General features: G+C 36.9%; 3 protein-coding genes across 3 annotated transcripts; 2 read left to right on the top strand and 1 right to left on the bottom strand.

Annotated features, from left to right (window-relative positions):
• Positions 1 to 1,664: 1,664 nt before the first annotated feature.
• aqp8a.2 (aquaporin 8a, tandem duplicate 2) lies at positions 1,665 to 5,744 on the top strand (the record flags this gene model as incomplete). The annotated part of the gene is made up of 5 exons (XM_081392780.1): positions 1,665 to 1,924; positions 2,230 to 2,356; positions 2,452 to 2,666; positions 5,422 to 5,556; positions 5,663 to 5,744. 5 exons carry the CDS (start codon positions 1,665 to 1,667, stop codon positions 5,703 to 5,705), a joined length of 780 nt encoding a protein of 259 aa, XP_081248906.1. The 3' UTR covers positions 5,706 to 5,744.
• A 1,844-nt stretch (positions 5,745 to 7,588) lies between these two features.
• hbae5 (hemoglobin, alpha embryonic 5) lies at positions 7,589 to 8,607 on the bottom strand. The gene is made up of 3 exons (XM_081392587.1): positions 8,346 to 8,607; positions 8,045 to 8,252; positions 7,589 to 7,948 (listed from the first exon to the last, which is right to left on the bottom strand). The coding sequence occupies exons 1-3, from the start codon at positions 8,438 to 8,440 to the stop codon at positions 7,820 to 7,822; spliced, it is 432 nt and encodes a 143-aa protein (XP_081248713.1). The 5' UTR covers positions 8,441 to 8,607; the 3' UTR covers positions 7,589 to 7,819.
• A 2,138-nt stretch (positions 8,608 to 10,745) lies between these two features.
• On the top strand, positions 10,746 to 11,954 carry hbbe2 (hemoglobin beta embryonic-2). Its single transcript, XM_081392352.1, has 3 exons — positions 10,746 to 11,225; positions 11,371 to 11,593; positions 11,698 to 11,954. Exons 1-3 carry the CDS (start codon positions 11,134 to 11,136, stop codon positions 11,824 to 11,826), a joined length of 444 nt encoding a protein of 147 aa, XP_081248478.1. The 5' UTR covers positions 10,746 to 11,133; the 3' UTR covers positions 11,827 to 11,954.
• The last annotated feature ends 1,101 nt before the right edge of the window (positions 11,955 to 13,055 follow it).

Genomic DNA, 13,055 nt, shown 5'->3' with positions numbered 1-13,055 from the left:
CCTGACTCCCTACCTGGACTCCCTACCTGGACTCCTTACCTGACTCCTTACCTGACTCAATGGGTGCTTCTCAATATCCCTCCTCGTCTCCTCTCTCCTCCGTCCTCCATCCTATGACCTGGAAACCGATCGAGCACAGCCATCTTGAAGGACATCTCAATTCACTAATTGCACCGCGAGGAGTCGAAGATCGAGGAGTGAGGAGGCTTCCTGAGGAGTCATGAGCGAGGATACACAGTTGTATCCTATGCAGAAGACTTTTATCGACTAAAACATGACGCACATATAAATTCTCTTCCCCCTTCACATCGGTCACAATAATTTTGATTTATACTTTACTTTTGCAGTTTATATAAACCACACACCTCACATATTTCAACAGGGTATCTTTCTTTATTATTATTTATTATGAATTTCTTAAATAAACAAATTTCAACAACATAAGGGCAGATCCTCTGAGCGCTGCTGATGACGCGGTGAAGTGACGCTCGAGTGATCAAGGATTCCAATGTATAAAAAAAGCTTTCTTTCGATCCCTCCATCCGGAGAGGAAACGAGGATACACAAATAAGAATTGAGAAGCACCCCTTACCTGACTCCTTACCTGACTTAAGGTAAGGTTACTCACCTGTTTCCATCGTTGCGATCACATACTTCTGCAAATAAACCTGTTGATTACTTCACCTGTGTGAATCCTTCTGTTTCATGACAGTGGTAGAGATGCATATATTATTATTTCTCAGCAGATTTTCAAAGACACCGATCTAGATCATCCCCATGCAACTTGTGTTTCATTGTGATTGACCACTCCACACAACTTCCTATATTCTGCCAAAAACTTAATTCTGTCTTCAATGTTTTTCTGAGACAGCAATGGCTTTGTAAGTAGTGCATTTGCTTACATTTTACCAATTTCCTGACTAACATAATTTGTGGTTAAGACAATTAAAAGCCATTTTGTTTAGCCCAATTTTATTTTTATTTTGCCCAGGAATGTATATGTAAATGTATATGTAAATAGTAGTGGCCAAAAGAGATGTCCGGATATATACCATCAAAATATGACAATTTTTTTTTAAATATGAGGGAGGAACAAAACTCTACACTTGGTTAAGATATTTATCTAAACCTTAATCTTATATACATATTCTTTTTAGTTTAGAAATTAAAAATAAATTGACCCAAATATATTAATATAATTACTAATAAATAAAACAACATATATATTACATTTCAGCATATAATATGCTCAAAGTTCACCTTGAAGCGTCTACGTGCTGGTTTATTATGCCGTTTGATAGCATTTACAGCTAAGGTCAGGGAGTTATCACACACTTGACACGCAAATCAATAACACAGATGTAATAGTGGGAAAAAAAACTGTCCAAATGTGAAGCCACTTAAATCTGAACTCTAGACTGAACATGTCTGTGCTTATACCTCACAGTTATTGTTTAAACTTTCCAGATCGTTTCATTGTCTCCTAAAACTTGGTTGTACAGTATGTGGCTGCTGCGTCCTTCATAATAATCCTATGATAATATATCAGTCTTTCATGTATATAACAGTGATTTATGGTGGAACAAGTCAAGTTGGCTCTTTTATCATAGTGCTTCCCTCTGCCACACAGTCACAAAGTTACTCATTGCTCTTGATGGTGCACAATGTCAGTGGAAGTAGAGAAGCTAGAGCTCAAAGAGCTGGACAAAACCTTGCTGAAGAAGAATGAATCCTCACCCAAACCTCAGAGCAAATATGAAAGAATAATCCAGCCATGTGTTGCGGAGATGGTGGGCACAATGTTTTTTGTCTTCATTGGCTGCGTGTCTGTCATTGAAAATGTGGAGGCAGCAGGAAGACTACAGCCAGCACTCGCACATGGCTTGGCAGTGGCTGTGCTGGTGGCATGTATGGCAGAAATAAGGTAAGAATAATTTATTTTAAGGTGTCCTTGTTCATTAAAGTACTGTTTATACCAACATACTGTATACTTATTGGGTTAGGTTTAGGGTTATTTGCAAGTAATTATGCATAATATAGCCCCTGCTGTTAATACTGCATACTTACAAATAACATAATAAGGACAAATAAAATAAAGTGTTACAGATTTGTGTTTTATGCACTTCTTTTGATTTGTTCAGTTATTTTTGAGGGATGTTTCTGAATCCCTATCTGAAAGCAAGTGAGTTTATATCTCACCTGAATGATTTTTTTTTTCTCTCCATGCAGCGGATCCCATTTCAACCCTCCGTTCACCATCGCTATCTGGTTGTGTGGTGGACTTCAGCTGACGATGGTTGTTCCCTACCTTATCAGTCAGATGATCGGAGGTGTGCTGGGAGCTGCAATGTCAAAGGTGTGAATAAGAATACTAAATACAAGAACAGAAAATAACATTGCTGGTTCTTTCCATAACACAAAAAAGTGCTCAACAGAGAATGTGTTTTCAAGGTTATGACATCACACGAGAACTACATTAATGCTACCGGAGCGGCCTTTGCTGTTCTGAAGTCTGATGAGCAGCTGGGGAAGGTTGTGTTTGCTGAAATGGCCATGACATGTCTAGTAACCATGGTAGTCCTAATGGGGGCAGTCAATGGAAAGAGCAAAAGCCCCCTGGTGCCCTTCATGGTGGGCTGCACTGTTATCATCAATATTCTGGCAGGGTGAGTCTACCAAATCAAGCTCAAATTAAGTTAAGTTTTTGACCAGTGAGTTTTGGAGGCTAAGGCCTACGTGTTTTGTCCTTCATTAAACTGCCGCATCTGAGGCAGTAGTAGCTATATTTATATGTCGCATTAGCTACGTTTTCAATTTATACATTTATAAAGTTTATTGTTGCTATATGGGGCTCAGTACTCCAGTAGGGGTTCAATCTTCAGCTGGCTGGCAGGAGCCGCCATTGGCATGTCACGTGACCTGTCAGTGGCTGGCTAGTTGTCTGGCAGTCTGCCTTTGGCAAGTTTCAGAAACCATTGATTTTTGGCAGTTTTTTTACTAAATGTGGAGATATGAGGTTTCTGCCAATTTACATTTTTGTTAATTTAAAGCTACACTGTGTAGGATTTACTCCCATCTAGCGGTGAAATTGTATATAACTACCAACCAGGGGCGTCACTAGGCCCTTTTTAGGGGGGCTTCAGCCCAGCCCCCCTAAAAAATATTTGATTAAACCATTTTTGATCGCTTCAGTCCCCTTTAAAAAAACTCATTTGAAACGGCGGCAAGCTGCGTCAAGTTTCGGCTCCTCCCCTTATCTGAGTCTGCTTGGATTTAGCGCATTTTTCAATCTGCAGGGGCGCCGAGCAGAGCGAACATCAGAGAGTACAAGGTGTGTCGTGAGTGCATTTATTGATAGATTGCTATGATATTACATCTGCATCGGTGCAGTTCTTTGTCATAAATGCATTGCAGTTTACATAATGTAATGTTACTGGAGCATTGGGAGCAACACGGGACGGTTTCTCATCCAATACCAATACGTTTCGCTGCGTTCACCTTCAGCCCTTATCACAGTGTGATAGTTGTTTTTTATTCCTACAAAAATGAAGCGATTAACACCCATGAAAACATACTTTAGAAAACGATCATGATTTATTTTAATTTACTTTTTAAACTTTAAAACATATTATTTTGTATTTCGGCATTACATTATGCTGCCAGTGCCATGCACAGAAATGATTAAAGACACACATCATTGTCTGAAAGCACTAGATGGCCCAGAGAGAGAAACATCATTATTATTTTGGAGTTTTTTGGAGTTATTTTGTTTTGTATTAATAAATAGTTTTGTATTAAGTAATAATGAATCAGGAGGAGTGTACATATATTAGAGTAAAAGTAGAGTAAAGGGATTTGTGATTTTCTACTTGATTTATAGAAGTGGCAAATTGATAATTCATGTTGTTATTTTTAATAAATAGAAATAATTATAGAACAGATTAATCATATTGCCAATAGACAATTACATTAATACACGTTTAGCTGTTTAGTTAAATGATTTGAAATTAAATAGATTTTCACGGGGTAACTTGATGAATTATTCGTATTGTTGATTACAAAGGCTAAAAAGCTTAAAAAATAAAATAATTTATATTTCATTGTAGATGGACTTAGTTAGCTTTCCTGGTAGCTTTGTCTGAGAAAATGATTCATGAATCAACCTATCAGTTGACCCTATGTTTACTTTCTTCACTGACAGACAAAAATTAAAAGCCTGTATCAGTCAAAGCTCAGCTTTAGGAGGGGAAAAGACAGAGCAAGATAAAAACAAAGAGAAAAAGAGTGTGATGCTGATGAGGTGAGAAAAATAAATAGCTGCGCGCACATGGTTTTAAAGCTATTGTCATCCAATTTTTTTGGCCTTCAAAACATCTTAAAATGCACATATGTAGATCAGAGAAATCAAAATTTTCTCGGGGGAGCATACCCCCGAACCCCCCTAAATACCTCACATTCGGTACCTCAGTGATTATAAAATCATGCCATATGCATGTTACTGGATCAATGAATGAAACTAGTTAATAATGAGCATTAGACCATAAACTAACTCTTTTTTTTTTCGTTTTTTTTTTACATCATACCCTCATTGGGGGCTGAGCCCCCCTAAAATGAAAATCCTAGAATCGCCCCTGCTACCAACTGAATATTACTTTCTAGCTCCTCCCATTCCGAAGGCGTTTTAACTCCTACGGTGGCCGTATTATTTCAAATCTGCCGGCAAACGCGAGCAAATCTCCCTCTCGCATTCGTCATGGTGCCACTGCGTGTAAAAACGCGAAAGGCGAAGCTTGTATGTCCCTCTTTGTCTAATGTATTTTCAAGATGGATGCGCAACATGGCTTCCGCCATTTGAGCGACTCGCTCGTATGTATTCTAAATGGCAGATTATACACTTACGAGAATACTTAATTAGTTGGTTGAAGTGATTACACATTAATGAGAACGTATAATTTTAAAATAACAACGTGTTTTTTGCTAAAAATCAACTTAAAATATAACACAGTGTAGCTATAAATTTGTCTTACAGAGTTTTAGCATTAAGAAGGTAGAATTTGATAGGTAGATTTGTTTATATATTTATAATAAGCACTTTGGGATGTCTATGCACAGGCATTTATGCACTTTAAATAAATATTACAATAAGAACTCTATAAGGTATAGGAACTTTTAATGTTTTTTAGCTCTATATGTATGTTGTTTGTTTGTTTTTTGGTTTGTATTTGTATATGTCCGGGACTACAGATGGAAATTAGCATTGTGCTAAATCCGGCGTAGGCTATTTACGTTCAACTTTGATTGTACGTTCATGAATATGCACTGTCCCATCTAAATAAATAAATTCAAATTCATTAGAGTGAAATAATAATACAAAATGTCCCTCATTGTAATTGCTCTACAACTGTTGTTTTATTTTAATAGAGGAGATGTTTCTGGCACCTGTCTGAACCCTGCAAGAGCTTTTGGACCTGCATTGATAGCTAACCACTGGTCTTATCATTGGGTTTATTGGGTCGGTCCGATAGGGGGAGGTCTGGTGGCTGCTGCTCTTGTGAGGTTAGTTTGCCTTGATATTAAATATGTCATATTTCCTTGTTGAGGTCTTCCATGACAAGAAATTATTTTTTACAGCAGACTGTAAAGCTTTATTTATTTTTTACAGGCTTCTGCTTGGAGATGAGAACACACGAGTTATATTGAAATGATATTGGAGCACATCAGCATGCAAAGCCTCTCAATTCATGATGCCATTGTTACTTCTAAACACTCTAAATATTTCATGTCTATCTTAACTGCATATATCGCTATCGAATTTAATAATTCTGTGGCTTACTGTGCTTGCCTTTTATAACAAATGACCAACCCTTTTTCTTCTTTCCAGCAGATGTCAGTAAATTATCTGTTGATAATGTTTCACATAAAATGTTTTAGTCTATCTCAGACTGTAGTTTGGAATTTACCCGAAATAAAGTTGATTCCATATTTTTACATTATCAGTGTGTTTAAAAGTATTGCACAAGTCAACATTAATACTGTTTGTGGAGAATTTCCTGTATTTAGTTCAAAACAAGTTTCTATATAAACCATATCAATCAAATGTCTAAATGTTTTTTTTCTTCTTCTGGCAGACACCATATACCACCAAAAGTATAGGAATAATTATATATAAAAATAAGAGGAATAACAAATCATTTTAGGCTGTATTGTTATTCTTATTATTCTTATGATTATTAGATTATTATTTCGAACTGAATTATGTTTTATTGTTTTTTAATAGAAAAAATGTGGGAGACCTAGTTTTTACAAGTTTTCCCAAGGGCTATAGGCGACTCTTAAAAGATTCTGGGTTATATTTTAACCCAAATGCTGGGTTCAGTCATTTTTATTATTTTTTACTCAAGTGCAATGTGTAACTCAGCTTTTGGGTCATTTTTACTGACAATACGCTGAATCGGCGTAGCATAATAATGCTCCTGTCCTGCCACTTCCTTTTCTAAACGTTTTATGATTGTCAAAAAATTACTTGTCATTGAATAACAAATATTTTATATGAACTTTCCTTTTCCTACCTATAGTTATTATAACAGATTTTAGAGTAGCCTATAATATTACTATATTAAAATGAATAACCTTCAATATCAAGTTGTGTGACAGCACTATGTAAAACAAAAATAGGCTACAATTAATATATATTGGGTCAAAATAACCCAGCATGTTTTCTGTCCAATGTTTACTCAGCACTGGGTTGCCAAAGTGAACCCAACCATGGTCGTTTTTAACCCAGCCTTTTTAGAGTGTATATTTCAGTGATAGGCTACTAAAATTTTGTGATATTTGTAGACTATTTTCATTAAATTTTTCGAGACAATTTTTTATAGAGCTAGTTATGCCGAATAGTGCGCGTGTTTTTTGTTCCGCATGTGGCTGATGAGCGTAGTTGTTCGGTTTCTTACCTCTTTTTTTTTCAGACAATCAAGATATTAGCTTTGAATGACCGTAAATGCCCTATCCAAGACTTTCTCACGTGACTTAAAGACGTGACTCAAAGCTGCTCGCGCGTCTCAAGCAGTTGATCTCATTTCATTATTTGACGGGTTCTTGTCTTCTAGTTTTTAGTGTGCTCTATATTTTAATGTAGCTAATTAATATACATTTTATTTTATTATGTGTAATGTCTGTAATTAATTAGATTAAAAATGTCAATCGCCTCACAACCCTAATATCCTATATTTGTATTTAACATAGCCTAGGTATTGTAGGCTATATATATTAAATATATTGTATATTTGTGCATGTATATAGTATAGGCTCTATAATATATTATAGTATATATACTATATATATATATATATATATATATATATATATATAGGCTATGTATATAAAGCATAGTACGCATGCTAGTAGCCTAGGCGTAGGCATACTTAATTACATACTTAAAGTTACATTCTTAATTACATACTTAAAGTTTTAATTATTTTATAAGCTAAAAGAAACAGAATTAATTACGGTATATTTTGAACATTGCATGGTGTGCCAAAATGTGAAGATTGAAATAGGCTAGTTATTCAAGCAGTAGGCTAAATTAATTCATAGCCATGTCCGCTGCATGATTTAGTCTAATCCGAGTTTAATGATCTAAAACAATTTCATAAATCCAACAGAATTCGCATGTTCCAATATAGATTCTTACTGCAAACAAATTTAGAAATAAAAAAAAAAATGCACCAGATAAGTGTCTTCAGATTTGTTTTAATTGACATGTTGTTGACCAAATCGACAAACCAACATTCAAACTGCTTAACAAATATCAAAGAGGTTAACGATATTTGTCAGATAAAGCCAGGGCCACTCTTGCGAGGAACTTGTCCATGGCCAGGTGGGCTTCAGGTGTGAAGTCATCAGGGAAGAGCATGGACAACACCACGAGAATGTTGTGGGCCAGGATCTGTTGAATTAAGATTAATAATGATTAACAATAAGGACAACTAAAAGTACGGCGCAATTATTAATAAGTTAGCGTCAGAAACAACAGTATGTTTACCTTGAAGTTAGCAGGATCGACTCTCAGCTGGAAGGCATGCAGCTCGCTGAGAGTGAGCAGGCCACCGAAAAGGTCGTCGATCTTTTCAACAGCCAAACCGAGTCCACCGAGGACCTTCTTTCCATGCTTCCTCACCGGGGCAGAGCCGGGGCTCAGGTCGCTCCAGTGAGAGAAGTAGGTCTTGGTCTGAGGGTAGACCAACAGCATTCTGCAAAACAAAGGGATAGTGTAAGTTCCAGTTTAATCAGACCCTTACCATCTGTAAAATATTTTTTTAACGAAATTCAAGAATTTGTCTAACCTGGACAACGCCTCATTTCCGATATCCTCAGCCTTTGGGGAAATCTTGGCCCAGAGGGCCTTCACAGCGGCTTTGTCCTTCGCAGAGAGACTCATTTTGAATCGATGTCTGGAATGAATAGACGTGGTCAAATAACTTACCCACCTAGATGTTGGTCCTCTTTTTAAGCGTTTGTAGTTGAGATGGGCACACCCAAGATACAGCCTAATTGCGTGTCAGATTGAACTCCTGCCAGTGAACGCTGAAAATTGACTTGATGCCCATTTTCCCCTCCTCATTTTTGGGGTGATAAGTGATGATACTGTGCATGCGCGCGCACTTGAGTCTCAAGTCCAGGGTCAGATCCTAATCAGCTCACGTCCGCAGCTTCATGAGTAACCCCACAACCTGATTTAAATAATTATTTAATTTATTTAGTAATTTGGTTAGTTTTGTTCTTATGCAAGATGCTTCATGTGATCTTTCAATGTAACTTATTTTGATTGCTAATTTATTTAGTTTGGTTCTTGACGGTCCATCATGTAGCCTACGCCTCTAAATGCGCCACTGATTTTAATTTTAATACAATGTTTATTACAGTTTTCTCGGTTGCTGAGACACCATTCATGAAACAATTCACCATTTTCTCTCAACTAAACACAATCCCTGAACTACACGCCAACTTGTACAAAGCTTGTAAAGCCTATTTCAGTCAAAAACATATTCTCGTTGGTCGTGAATCAAACGTTGGCCTCAGATAACACACAAAACCGACCAAATACATACACAGACAACTTTCCTGCTCAGTGAACACTTAGATTAATTTATTATAACACTGTAACAAAAACGTGATATTTTTTACAGCTTATGTCTCTTACAGTAAATGAAAGAGTGAAGATACAGTAAAATACAACAATGAGCTTTAGTAAAACATGTTTTATTACATTACTGTAAAGGTATCTTACAGTACAAATAAAGTAAACTTTAAATACCTAAAAACTGAATATGAACATGGTATGCAACACAATACAGTTCATTTCAGTAAAAAATAAATAATTTCAGCATCCTCTGCACCTTTGGCCAGATTTAATTACAAAATCATTATACAATACTATCGCAGCTTCTTGGTCTTCTGACAAGTCTTTTTCTATCTCCCCGCTGTCATTTCTCAGTTTTGCAAAAGTACAGTAGTCAGTGCCACTTGTAAAAAATGGCTACAAATAAATTTTACAATTTTGAGTTTGAGGGTGTACAACGTGCTACAGTGTACTGTAGTGAAATGTCCCTCATCTAGTACTGTTACTGTATACTGTAATTATACTGTAGGCTATGTTTAATATAAAAACCGAGATGAAAAAACAAGATGCTTTCAGCTCTCTCTCCAGTGTTTGGATGCGTTTTCTAAAGCACCTGTGGCGCTAATATTACCCTGAGATTCTGATTGGTGTGTCACCAGTTTAGCTACTAGCTACCAGTTTAGAACTATTTACTAATGGATAAATGTTATTCGTGCTATTTGAGTTCACATGGTGATGCTTGAGTTAATTATATGATGTCTTTGTGTTATATGAATGGTAACATGGTTAAACACGTTGCATTTTACCTGCATTTTTGTGTGAAGTTTTGCAGAAATCATTAAGATTTTATATATCATAAACGTTTTGCGAAATGTTTTGAGAACTGAACGAATGGTTTGGGAAATTGTGCCAACTGAATCAGTTATAGTGTGTTCTTCTTCTTATTATTATTATTAGTATTATTATTAAGATCTAAAATAATAATAATAATAATAATAAACATGTAGCCTATGTTTTGTTTTTATTACAAGGCATATTGTGTAAATTAAACCAAAAGGGAACGGAAGCACAGGTTTTGATTATTCTGATTGATTTATTTTGTTTATTTTGTGTGCTAATTTACTTTAGTTAGTATGCAATAGCTGAAAGGTCCATTTGCTCATGCACGCCTCATATACACCTCTGATTTTAATATAAATACGACGTAGGCCTATATCACATTTAATTCGTGCAAATTTGCATTAGTAATAATAATAATAACAGTAACAACAATAAACGTTAACATTTATTTTCTTACAAGGCACATTAGGCTATTGCAAAGACAAAACGACTAGAAGGGAATTGAATCAGTTTTTGATTATTCTGATTTTCTTATTCTGAATTGATTTATAATCATTTATTTCATTTATTGGCTCTCAAATGTTTGCCTGGTGAATCGATAAAATGCCCACGCCCTTTTTATTTGGTATTTGGTGAGACTGGATTTTTTTTTTCAACCACTCAGTCAAATGCATTTCATTTTGAGATCTACGTAATTGAGAGTCTGGTAGCGGAGATAAGCAGAGTCGTTTTGAATGTGCGTATGTATGAATGAGATAACCAACAGCTGAGATCACGACAATATAGTCTCTGAAAGTCACGTTCACAACTGATTAGACAATGATTAAAACAATTACATAAAGATGTATGAATATTATGTTTTATCTAAAGACATGATCATTTTCAGCATATGTTGATCCACTTTCTATTCAGCGTCATACTATTATTTCCCCTTACTCTTTTCATGAAAAAAGGGGGCGTAGGTTATGCTACAAGTATTTTGCTACTTACATTAAAACTTTAGAAGATTGCAAACGTCCAGAATCACTCAGCGCCCTGCCCATGAGAAGTTTCAGCCAATTAAGTGAGCCCACTTGTGTTGGCGATGCAACCCGATTATATAAATAGTGCCGACAAGAGTGGAAAGATATGATTCTTATTCCTAACGGAGAAGAAAATCATAAACTGACAAGATGGTTGTGTGGACCGACCAAGAGCGTGCCTTTATCCAGGACATTTTCAGCAAGCTTAACTATGAGGACGCTGGCCCAAAAGCCTTGCAGAGGTAAGACCCATGCCCGTTGATGTGCTCCTCATTAACATAATTTATGCAAGTTTTCTTTGTACAGAGTATATACAAAAGAGCTGGATTCCTTTTTATTTTTCATTTTAATTTGATTCATTTGTGGATGTTATATGTTATATTGCAGGGTCTTGATTGTGTATCCCTGGACTCAGCGGTACTTCGGAGGTTTTGGAAACCTGTACAGTGCAGAGGCCATCAAGTCCAATCCAATGGTCGCAGCCCACGGAACTGTTGTGCTCCACGGGCTTGACAAAGCCATGAAGAACATGGATGATATTAAGAACGCATACGCCGATCTGAGCGTTCTGCACTCCGAGAAACTGCACGTGGATCCTGACAACTTCAGGGTATGCAAGCATAACAGCATTTAAACTCGTACACATGCTCTCAGACACTATTTAAAACATTTAGCAACCAGTTGCGTGACTCTCTTTTGCCTTTTCTGTTTCAGCTGCTTGCCGACTGCCTGACAATCGTGATTGCTGCGACGATGGGTTCCTCTTTCACCGCTAGCGTGCAGGCTGCCTGGCAGAAGTTCATCGCTGTTGTCGTCTCTGCTCTGAGCAGACAGTATCATTAAGAGCTCTCAAATATGGGGAAATTATTGTATGTCTCTAATGCAATAAAGAAGAATTGATACGCACCTGGGCCGCCTGTTTAAACTCATCATTATCCGATTCCGAATATCATTAAACAGAGATTTCACCCAAAACTGAACAATGTCGTCATTTACTCACCCTCATTATTTATTAGACTCCATGACATTTATCACAAAGTTGTAATAAAAAATGTTGTAATTGAGTGTAATGCTCATCTTGTTTGGATGTACAGAATTGTTTGGAAGAATATAGCCGCTGGCAGCTTAAATGGTGCAACATTTGTGATATAGCCTAAAAATAACGGTTCCAAAAGATTTTGGATTTTTTTTTATCAGCAAAAGCCATAAGAACCTTTCAGCGAGCAGTTCTTTTTCAATTTGTGTGATTAATATTTTAATAATCTAAAATAACATTTTGTGCAATGGAACGGAAGGTTCCATGATTGTTCAAGGTTCTTCCATCAATGTTAATAAAAATTCCATCATCTGGAACCGTCAATGTTAATAAAGTACCTTTACTTTTAAGAGTTTAAACACTAAAGAGGCTAAATTGTCTGACGCAATTAAAAAAGATACTAAAACGTGACATTTCTAGAGAGTTTACACATTCTGCTAAATACTCTCGGCGCATGTCCTCTGGCTTGGGGGCAAAACTTCCATCCTGCCCACCAGCAGATCTTCCTTGACTATCAGCAGCTCACAAAGTCAATAATAAGCTGGCCAATGGCCATGTTGGTAACCCTGGAGCAGAGTAAAACCCTGGCTGATGCTGAGGGCAATGTGTTCAAGGGACTGCAGGTGGTACAGCACACCTATCACATCCCTTATGCTGGGTGAGTCCCTCCCCTCTTTCACACGTACACACACTGGTTGCCCATTGGTGTATGTGCTGGTATTGCCTCCTTCAATTTCCCAGGCATGGTTTCTCTGTGGATGTTCTCATTGGGCATGGTGTGTGGGACCACCTATTTACTGAAGCCCTCAGAAAGTGCTTGGCTGCGCCATGACGATGCTCCAAAAAAGATGAAAGATGCTCCAAAAATGGCAGTTGAGTGCAGAGCAACATGGGGGAAAAGAGTGTGGTGATGACTGATGCCAACAAAGAGAACAGACTCAACCAGTTGGTAGGTCACATGTATGGCACTTTCAATGGCTATCCTCATAGAAGAAGCCCAAAATGGGTTGCATGAACTGGATGAACTTGCAAGGAG

Source organism: Scardinius erythrophthalmus, assembly GCF_964197995.2.
Source record: "Scardinius erythrophthalmus genome assembly, chromosome: 18".
NCBI classification, from domain to species: domain Eukaryota; kingdom Metazoa; phylum Chordata; class Actinopteri; order Cypriniformes; family Leuciscidae; genus Scardinius; species Scardinius erythrophthalmus.
This window is presented reverse-complemented; position numbering and strand designations above follow the sequence as displayed.

Coding starts and splice junctions, on each gene's coding strand:
- hbae5 (XM_081392587.1), bottom strand. CDS start 8,440: ATGAGTCTCTCTGCGAAGGACAAAGCCGCTGTGAAGGCCCTCTGGGCC. Junction 8,253..8,345: donor GGAAATGAGGCGTTGTCCAG/GTTAGACAAATT, acceptor TTTGTTTTGCAG/AATGCTGTTGGTCTACCCTC. Junction 7,949..8,044: donor TCGATCCTGCTAACTTCAAG/GTAAACATACTG, acceptor TTAATTCAACAG/ATCCTGGCCCACAACATTCT.
- hbbe2 (XM_081392352.1), top strand. CDS start 11,134: ATGGTTGTGTGGACCGACCAAGAGCGTGCCTTTATCCAGGACATTTTC. Junction 11,226..11,370: donor GGCCCAAAAGCCTTGCAGAG/GTAAGACCCATG, acceptor GTTATATTGCAG/GGTCTTGATTGTGTATCCCT. Junction 11,594..11,697: donor TGGATCCTGACAACTTCAGG/GTATGCAAGCAT, acceptor TTTCTGTTTCAG/CTGCTTGCCGACTGCCTGAC.